The sequence below is a fragment of the Triticum aestivum genome, chromosome 2D (genome assembly GCF_018294505.1).
Source record: "Triticum aestivum cultivar Chinese Spring chromosome 2D, IWGSC CS RefSeq v2.1, whole genome shotgun sequence".
In the NCBI taxonomy this organism is placed as follows: domain Eukaryota; kingdom Viridiplantae; phylum Streptophyta; class Magnoliopsida; order Poales; family Poaceae; genus Triticum; species Triticum aestivum.
Window position 1 is genome coordinate 41,531,528 of NC_057799.1, and position 10,407 is coordinate 41,541,934.

Genomic DNA, 10,407 nt, shown 5'->3' on the forward strand with positions numbered 1-10,407 from the left:
ATAACGGACATCTCAGCTGACACATATCATACTATCAGACACAATAATACATTATTAACAGCTTTAATAAATATATGTTATTGAAACATGTTATTGACAACTTTAAAAAACTACATATTATTGAAACCAATTGAACGCCAAGAGGGTTGTGATACCCATCCATGGGTGAGTGCATAATTCTGGTGGTGGTGGTGATGTACCTACATTGTTATCTGTATTTCTTTATCCTTTTATCGAGGCACAGAACAATTTTACTATCTTGCTCTTGTTTAATTCAAATACAAACACAATCATAGAAATCTGGAGTTCAAGTCACTGTTCTCATTCCTCACCCGATCGATTTTCTGTGGGGAGCACATTTGAGCCACCACTGGTTTCTAATAATCTTTTATACAAATGCACACCCCCTGATATCTCAACGTCGCAACCTTCTAGTCATGGAGATTACCCAAAGGAAGTTTTTTTTTTGCCATTATCACTTCTTTATCTGGTAGTAGATGCCATATTTTTACGAAAGTATGACATAATTTTTTAGACACATACAATGATATTGTTTTCATTATGAATAATGCATTTGTACATAAAGTCGTCCAAGTTTGGTTCCACATTCGCCGGACATCCTATGAATTTTCGAGATTCGGTTACACAACCAAGCATGGCATGATGTGAGAAAACCAACAATGATGTGTGCTTGAGCATCTTTCACCATGAAAAAAGGCATTTTGGGAGTCTTGATCATCACTGAGGGGTAAGTTGATTGATGCATTGCGGAACCTTGAGCATTTTTAGAACCCAGAAACCTGGACAAAGAATTTGAACTGTATGGACGAAGAATTTGAACTGTATGTACCAATTTCATAAGTGAGGCCCTGATATTGGCATGTATTTGTGGTGGTTCTTCAAGTATGGCTGCAATGCAAGTTCTATTTATATGCAAAAATGTAGTTAGTCCCCTAAAATAATTACTCTATTCACATGAATTTGACAAGTTGGAAAATACCTTGGGCGGTTCTTACGATAATGTTTCCAATGGAATTGCTATCAAAATTGTGTTTCCAATATACCTCCTTCACCGCCCTCTTCATATTCTTATGTAGCAAAACTCACTACTTTATGTTAGCATAACTTAACTACTAAAGTTGGATGTATGGCATGCACAGAATTTAGATAAAAAGCAAAATAATCAGTATTAAAAAAGAGATCGACAATATGCCCTAGAAAGAAAAATAATATGGTAGGCTAACATGAATGGAGAATAAACCTTCCTCTTAGTGCTTTTACCTGTGGGGTCTATGTCTTTATTGGGCTTGGCCAAAATCTCAGTGGTCTATCTTGACTTGTCAAATGTACATGACTTGTGTCAGATTCAAGAAGCCTTATTGCCTATCCACCCTAATTGTAAACAACTTTAAATATTATTCTGCTTCATAAGTTCTAGGAGTTTAAAATGTCATAGTTCTCAAGATGCTGAAATATAAATTTCATAATAACAACAAGGACTCAAACCCTACCAAGCAAACTTTTTTCTTTGTTCAGAACAACATCAATAGTTCCATGTGAAACACAGTTCAAAAACATGACACATTTATTATATATCCCAGAACATTAAAATAAATTGATGTGTGTACTCGTATTTTTTGGGAACAAGATTAAGCCCCCATCCAACCAGATGAGGTACCAACAGTTTTAGTAACATATTAACCCACTGGTGTTCTTAATCCTGAAAATCTGGCTGTGTACTGGTCCAGAAAATTACCTAAGAAATAATTGCAAGTGATAGCAGAAACCTGTGCCCATTTAGAAATGGTAAGAAAACATTACAAAGAGGTCATGATATATATGAAAAATGATTTGTACACTACAACAGATCACCATATACGAATAAGATTAGTTGAACGTAATTCAACACCCATTATGAGATGCTAAGATTTGAATCATTAACTATGCAATTTAGTGGGAGTTTGGAGTATCACATCTCTCATGTGCTCCGCAACGAGAACATTGTACATACATATAGAAAGAATCAGATCAATTTACAAATAGAATAAAGAGTGGTCATGGGAGTTCACATGTTCGTTGTTCTCAGAACAAACAAATATGATCAGCAGTCCCTTACTAACAAATCTGAAACCGAGCATAAAATCGAGATCCAGGAGGTTGTTGGACTGTAGGTGATGACAGTTAAGGCGAAGGGGGAGACGATGATGACTCCCTAAGCCTAGAAATGATCGTGAAATTGTAGCTGACAAACTGCACTAAGATCCTTGAATTTATTTTACTTGTCATCCGTCTACGTACATGCAAATAAACTAATATGTTGGATCTGATCCATGATGCATAATCAGTGTGAAAGTTTAGTCAAGAAAGAAGAAGAGTGTATCGTCTGAGATGTGCACTACTAACGTGGAGGCATTCGGCAGGCTCATGTCTCCATCAGATAAAGTATATGTAAACATGAATAGATGACAATTTTCATCGCAAAATGCCTATATCAAAGCGAGCAGTATATCAAACTGCTTACTTGCCGCAAAGATGAGATGGTCAGCACATAAAGGTGCTCACAAATGCTGATGCCGTACTTACATCAGAACTCTAGCCTCAATTTCTCAAACAGAGCTTCTTTCAAATAGTCATGTTGCACGCATTTATAATCAGAGAAGTTGTATTGGCCCCTTGATATGAGAAAAGGCAAGGACAGCAAGTGCTGCAGAGTACCCTCAACAAGAAGTAACTATTATACTGCAATAAATAAACCTCTACAATTGAGTAGAAAGTGACAAAAAAAGGAGCGCTCCATCTGCCTGACCTTACTTTTTAGAAATGTCACAAGCTGCTTATAAAAAGTTTAAAACAACTTACGTGCTAAGAGTACAAAATAACATCTACTCCCTCTATCCCATAATATAACATCTTATTACATCAAATGTAATAAGATCTTATATTAGGGAACGAAGGGGGTACCATCTTCCGGGTGTTTGGATTATAGAGCTCACCAACATAGGCATTCGGCTTTACGGCCAGCACTGATGATAGGAACTCCTCCTGTGCTTCAGCTCAAATCTCTAGTAGCTGAGTTTAGACCCATCTTGTTACTAAACAACTTCGTGCCACCAACCAAACATCCCTGCCACAATCATGGCCTCATATGACACAGTCATAATTCACACCCTAGCCTTGATCGTGCATGGAGCTGCGAATTGGATTTGATTACTCACAACCATAGAAAAGAAAGGGAAGACTAAAGATCAAATCCACCGGAGCAAACAATAGATTCTTCAGCAAAAGGTCGTCCATGGTTGTCGGATGGTTTATATGTGAGGAATCATTGTCGATGGACATAAAAAGTCGGGGCATCGTCTATGGTGTACGAGATTGATTGGACTGACCTTGCGACACCCTCAGGCCTCAGGTATGGCGATGTGCCGATGTCGATGGCCAGCTCGGAGCCCATATCATGTTACAGCAGCGCCGAGTACCTGGGCACGATGTCCCGGCGTTGCGGCCGCGAAGGCCGCAGTGACGTCAAACAACTTCTTGAAGCCGGCTGCACCCAGTCGTGGGCTGTCGAACGCAAACACCGTGACCGGCCATTCTCGGCGATGTACAACGCATTCAGGGTGGCCAGCTCCGCCCCGAGGCTGTGCCCCATTACCGTGATGCTCACCTCCTCGTCCTTGTACGTATCCAGCAGTTTCTGCACCTCAGTTATCAATGAATCCTAGCTTTCCCTCCTTCAAGAGGTACCACACTCAATAGAAAACACGAAGTACAATAATAAGTACAAAGAATCTGTAATCCAAATATAAATATGTGACTTGTAAATAGCAATGACAAGTGGATAAAGCATATGTGCAAATTCTAAGACACTAATATACTTATGCTCCAACTCAAATACTCAATCAATGGGACACACAAGAAATACATCGACTGTAATAAATAAATGAGCATTGTTTCTAGACAGCACCAACAATATCCCTCTACCTCCCCTTCAATTTTTAGATTCTGAATTAAGTTTGTGGTCTGGAATTAGAAGCCATATATTCAAAAATCCTCAGCAATGAATCAAGCTGAATAATATGCACCTTTAACTTGACGTCCGTTCCTCCATCATTACGCTTGTTACTCAGTAAGATTTTATTATCTCCATTAAGGTGAATGCAACAAACTGTCTGGCACAAAGGTCTCTAAATTAGAATGCTGGAATAAATCCATGCATGAAACTATTGTCTTAAGACATTGGCACCGAATAAACACCAGAACTTAATCAAGGTGCACACGAAGGCCTCAAGTAGGAAGGAACAAAAGATAAAGAAGTTTAACCGCGCTAACACATAAAGAAAAGATAATTATGAGGTGAAAAGAACTGAAAATCTAAGTAAATTGTACTGACAGAACCATCGGCATGCATCTTCCAGTTTGTACCACTCATGACCCCATGCCGGGAAAATCCTCCCTCTCTCATGCGAACCAGACAAAAATAGTAAAGACAAAAGTTTGACCTTCATTACATTAAGTACTAATTTGACTTTAATTGTAAATCTTAGCAAAAAAGGAACTAACCTGGTTGATTTTTCCTGTTTTTTTTTCGTTATCGTTTTCGATAGTAGAACCCGATCCGTTTTTGGATTGAATGGACAAAAGGCACTAACCACACCCTTGTTGAACTTGAGAAATTGTACAATTGGACAAAAGCAGATTATAGATTCATATATAAGAGAAAAGGAAGACTCAGTCTAGTTGGAGCTATATGCATTAATGCATGGATGTCCTCCACAGAATCTTTGCACCTTTTAATTTAGAGTATTTTTTCTTTAAGATGTCAACCATAAAGTAGACATGAACTATATACACACTCGATATTCATTACATGAATTAGAAGTAGAAGCGCTACTTCAGGGCAAAAAAAAGATATAGTACAACCGGTTCTTCTATCTATATCTAACCATGCGTCATTAAGCTAAAAGTTTGGTTCATATCGGTCTCATCAGATGACTCATGAGATTGCCATTTGAGGATATGTGGTCTGCTGGGAACACCGGCGGCAGCGGTGAAGCGCACGGTAATAGAATAGTCCTGTGTGACATATGTTTTCTTGCATTGTCCTGTGTAACAGGTTGATATTTCTCTAGGAATGGTAGTAGAAAGATTGTGTGGTGCTGATATTGAACTTATAATAAAATTGAGTTCTAGAAACAATTCCCTACATTGTCTCATTAGTAATCACACCAAGAATACTTATCCTCCTATAGATCTGAGTTGACTCTGTGTTTTGGTGTGCAGAAATTGGTTACCGGTAGGAAATAATATAACTAATCGGTATCTTGAGTTGCAAAGAGATCACTCAGAATGGTGCCTGATATTATGCCATAAAGAACTCACATTTTTTATTGTCCCTCAGGATATGTACGCACCTTTCTCTGCTGGATGCATGCACAATTCTGAATTAAGAACAAATGACATGTTAATTAGCTATCGTACAAATGCTTTTCCGAGGGAAGTCGATTATGCATTAAAAAACACTCTATGATGCTGTATAAATAAAGTCATGGACGGGAAAGCAATTTTTGACCCCGTGATTTCTCTGTACATTAGGCAATGCCATGAAGTAATTTTTTTACAAAGAGGGGAGCCCATCAATTTCCCTACTGGATTTTCTGGTGTCCCGTTTTATAATAAGTTCTTTGCTGGAAAAAACATACAAATAATTAGTTACTCTATTTGTCCCGACGTCGTGGACTATGTCTATAGTTTAATTTAATTTCTAAATGGAACCGAACGACGATTTCTATTTTCTGCAGATAAAACATGGTGGCTTTAGACCAACATAAATATGTATACCTTCATTTAGGTTTCAGTTCAAAGGTCTCAATGCTCCAATTTCTCATTTTGAAACCTGAAACTGAAAGGAATTTAACAAATCAACATAGCCTTGTGGAACCTTGATCTTAGTTGCATTAAGCCAATCAGAGTAAGAATGTAGCTTTGTATCCTAGCTGTGTACATCTTCTCTAAAAGTAATAATAAAGGCTACCATGTTCATCCAAGAATAAAAATTCCCATGTCAGGATAATCTTTCAGTACAAAAGCTTGGTGCATTTCCTTTAGACACACTAAAAACCGACCACTGTTGTGAACTTCAGAGATGAACACTTGATTCATAATTTGGTTTGCCATAAACTATAAACCAAAAGATTTACACATTAAAGCAGCAGTGGGTAAGCATATGTTGGGTTCTAATAGGAGAGGAGTGCTTAGGAAAGAAAGAAATCGTAGCCATATTCAGATTCTTCCATGACTGTTAAATTTGAAGGAATAACTTACTGTATCAAAGACTATAATTTCATACAGAAGACATATCATGTGGAAACAGAAATATATAAGTATGGCAGGTGGGAACCATAGATCACAAGAAACAAATATTAGTTTAGTTGCACTCATATCATCAAGGGCATTGAGAGGTAACCTAACCTTGGAGATTGCATTTTGCTTCACCCAGTCCTTATGACTTCTCAATCAACCTTCCACAACTCTTCTGCATGTGCCGCCTGCAAACCGAGGAGAAGACAATGTTGGGTGGCCATGTGTTAGAGTGAAGGCGGATTAGGGAGAAGCATTGATATGAAGAAAGCTCGTGAAACACAAACCTGATTGCCATTGTATCTCATGAAAATATACTTCTGATGAAAACAAATATTTGCCATCGTTGTACCTGCCTCTCAAACAAAATATGATATGTTCTAATGAAAACGAAAGAAGATGATATGCATACCCCACAGAGGAAAATCATCTTGATTGTAGAAAAAATAGGGGGGCAACGTATTCATCAAAATGATACAGTACGAATTAAGCCTATAAGATGAACTGAGTCTGGAACTCTGGATCCACCATTACCGAGAGATCCATCCATCCCCATGACCCGAGTCATAGACCAGTACTTCTCTCCTTCCGCTCCTCTTTTGCCTGGATCCAAGCCGCCAAAAAGGGATCCTGCCAAGGCGGCTGCGGCGTTTACCCGGATGGACCCGAGTTGGGATGTCTTGCACTGTGAGTCAGGGAGTCTGTAGGAAGTGGCGGCGGCGACGGGGGCGCAACAATGCAATCCTCGTCTCCACGTCGTCACATCCACGACATCCTCAATGCATGGAGAGGCAGCCCCATCGGGCGTGTAGGAGCCGACGGCCAGGCACGGAGGCATCGTCCTCCGCGGGTGGTGTGGTGATCCGATCATGGGCGGCGGCATAGAGGGCGCTAGGCATATCCATGAGGCGCTGGCGGCGGCCGACGTGGCGACCCCGTGTCCCGATCAGGCGCCCACGGCCGAGGCCGAGGGTCCCTTCTTGTCGGCCATGGATGCCATGGCGTTCATGGCCCATGGCACACGAGCTCCACGCCCGAGCAATTGCGATGGGAGATGGCGGCGGCATGCGGGAGGGGTGCACCGTGCGAGCGGAATGGCGGCAGCGGCGTACGAGCGGAATGGCGGCGGGGCGGAGGATTCGGCGGCGGTGGTGGCAACGATCGATGGGAGTGGGCAAGGATGGGGATCGATGGAGTTTTCTCGCGGCGGCGGCGGAAACGATAGATGGGATCGATGGGAGTGGGCAACGAAGGATGGGGTCGATGGATTTTTTTTGTTGGGTGTGGGTTTTTTTGGTGGCTGCGTGGGATGGGGTGGGGTGGGGGAGGTGACGAAAAAAACCTGTCGAAAAAAAACCAGACGAAAGTGGGGGGACTATTCAACCAACTCGTCCATTAGAAGTAGAGATGTGGTGATTTTATTTAGTACTCCCTACGTCCCATAATGTAAGACGTTTTTTTGATACTAGTGTAGTGCCAAAATACGTCTTACATTATGGGAGGGAGGGAGTAGTATACTTGGTATTTGGGCTTGTTGATGGGCTAAATTTATCGGATAATCCTATTTGATAGCCTCGGAAATCCGCAAAAAATACCGGATAATCCATATCCGCCGGATATTATCAATTTCATATCCTCTATCACATCCACCGGATATCTGGTTGATCAAAATCCGTATCCGCATCCATATCCGCGGGATTTATACAAGTGCATACCATATCCTCAAAAACGGATGCAGAAGCGGATTCGGAGCGGAAATTATCCGTATCATTTACATCCCTATATATGGGGCTAGGAAGTGTTCACATGTCAGTTACTGCCAGCATGGCGAAAATTATGCAATTTGCAAGCCAGTGATGTGTACACGGCTACACTGAGACAATGGATGGTCGCCGTCACCAATCTCTGTGCAGTCGGGAGCTACTTCTAATAAACTCCTAATAACTTGACAAAAAAATTCCAACAGAAAGGAGGAAAGAAAATCTTGACCCGTACCCAAATGTACGTACGCTCATGCTTCCAATATTCCAAACGGCTGAAACGAGAGGGAAAAAGAAGTCCAATTTCCAATCTACAAACTCTATTCTACTGCACAGATGAACACACTAATTGAACACAATAATTAAATGAACAGAGTCTCCCAGCTAGCTATGCTTTGTGACGACGGTGGCCTCTGTGCACCGGCGTCGCCGACGCGGCCGGCGATCTGGATGACGTCGTCGTCGTCGAGGAGGAGGAGGACTTGGCGGCGCTTGGCTGCAGCAGGAGCTCGAGGGAGGGGAGGGCGTCGTCGGCCATGGAGGGGCGGCTCTTAGGGTCGTTCTGGAGGCAGCGGAGCGCGAGTGCAGCCATGTCCTGCGCCTGCCTCTTGGGGTACTGCCCGCCGAGCCTGGTGTCCATGACCCGTATCACCTTGGGCCGCTCCCCCTGCAGCATCGGCATCGCCCAGTCCACCAGCAGCTCCGACGCCACGCCGCGGGCCTCGTCCAGCGCGCGGCGCCCCGTCATCAGCTCCAGGAGCACCACGCCGAACCCGTACACGTCGCTCTTGGCCGAGAGGTGGCCCGTGGCCACGTACTCGGGCGCGGCGTAGCCGCGCGTGCCGACGACGCGGGTGGAGACGTGGCTCTTGCCGCCGGTGGGGCCGGCCCGGGCGAGGCCGAAGTCGGAGAGCTTGGCGCGGTGGTCGGGGCCGAGGAGCACGTTGGAGGACTTGAGGTCCCGGAAGATGACGTCGCGGGAGTGGAGGAAGGCGAGGCCGCGGGCGACGTCGACGGCGACGGAGACGCGCGTGGACAACGGCAGCGGCGGCTGGCTGCCCCGCCGGAACAAGTGGTTCTCCAGGCTGCCCTGGGGCATGTACTCGTACACCAGCAGCTAGTTGCTGTCGGAGTCGGAGCAGTAGCCGACGAGCTTCACCAGGTTCTCATGGTGGAGGTCGCCGAGGTAGGTGACCTCGGTGAGCCACTCCCGGTGGCCCTGGAAGCTCTCCTTCTTGAGCTTCTTGATGGCCACCATCATGGCGTTGGTGGCGCCGGGCCTGGCGGGGGCGAGCGTGGCCTCGTCGATCCACCCCTTGTAGACGCACCCGAATCCGCCCTCCCCGTGGTAGGACGTGGAGCCGAAGTTCTTGGTGGCCGCCCGCAGGTCCGCCATGCTGAACGACTTGAGCGACGCCGGCGGCACCGCCTGCGCCTCCCCCGCCGTCGTCGGCGCCTCCGCCGGCTTCTCCGGGCCGGAGCTGCTCCGGCGCGACGCCTTGGAGTTGGAGTTGGAGGTGCTGCTCCTCGGGTTCACCTCTGAACGAAACACAATCCACGCATCCACATGATTAATTCCCTCCCTTGATCGATGATCTCTCGACAAAAAAAAATTCAAGAAACAAAGAGATCGAGGACGGCGGCGAGCGGCTTACTTGATTGGAAGGGGGTGGACGCGCTGGCGCACTTGGCGGAGCCGCCCATGCACACACAAAGGTTCCCCATGGCCGCCGAAGCTTAGCTTATCTGCTCTGCTACCCGGCTAGGTGATGCAGAGCTCCGGCCGATTGATCCAAACGGAGCAACAAAGTCACGGTACGGAGGTGGAAGATGAAGAAGGATATAACGAGGGGGGAAGCGACCGGACAGGTTCGTTGGGTTGGCGCCTCTGATGACTTCTCGAGAGTGATATGCGGCAGCACCGGCAGCAGCTTGCTTGGATCGACCACTCTGTTGACTGACCTCTCCACGGGGGCTTCCGCTTTGGCATAGCAAGTCAAGCACGAGCACGAGCCGCCCTACACGTCGATCTCCAGCCTCAGCCTCTTGATTAAAACGTGTAGGATATTTTATACCAGATGTAGTATTTCATAATTTCCACCGCTAGAAACCATGGCGTACGTACGTATTTTTGCTGCGTTCCGCTAGCTTGCTCGGCCTGTCCACGTCGACAAGTTGCAGTTTGAGAGGGTTTGGCCTTTTGAGGCGTGGAAATGTAAGTAGCACGGGCAGAAAATTGTCCGGGGGGAGGAGAAAGGAACGTGCAACAAATTACAGTTGCTTCAAAATT

General features: G+C 44.8%; 1 protein-coding gene and 1 long non-coding RNA gene across 3 annotated transcripts; both read right to left on the minus strand.

The window, feature by feature from the left end:
* Positions 1-5,842: 5,842 nt before the first annotated feature.
* LOC123048607 (uncharacterized) lies at positions 5,843-6,961 on the minus strand. 2 transcript variants are annotated; one of them, XR_006423333.1, is made up of 3 exons: positions 6,645-6,961; positions 6,469-6,545; positions 5,843-5,899 (listed from the first exon to the last, which is right to left on the minus strand). It is a non-coding gene; the product is annotated as an uncharacterized lncRNA (long non-coding RNA). The 2 variants fall into 2 exon arrangements; XR_006423334.1 differs by having other exon boundaries at positions 5,846-5,893.
* A 1,380-nt stretch (positions 6,962-8,341) lies between these two features.
* On the minus strand, positions 8,342-10,083 carry LOC123048606 (probable serine/threonine-protein kinase PBL4). The gene is made up of 2 exons (XM_044471677.1): positions 9,773-10,083; positions 8,342-9,656 (listed from the first exon to the last, which is right to left on the minus strand). The coding sequence occupies exon 2, from the start codon at positions 9,214-9,216 to the stop codon at positions 8,506-8,508; it is 711 nt and encodes a 236-aa protein (XP_044327612.1). The 5' UTR covers positions 9,217-9,656; positions 9,773-10,083; the 3' UTR covers positions 8,342-8,505.
* Between the last annotated feature and the right edge of the window lie 324 nt (positions 10,084-10,407).

Excerpts from the sequence above, each read along its gene's own strand:
- LOC123048606 (XM_044471677.1), bottom strand. The coding sequence starts at position 9,216 with ATGCCCCAGGGCAGCCTGGAGAACCACTTGTTCCGGCGGGGCAGCCAG.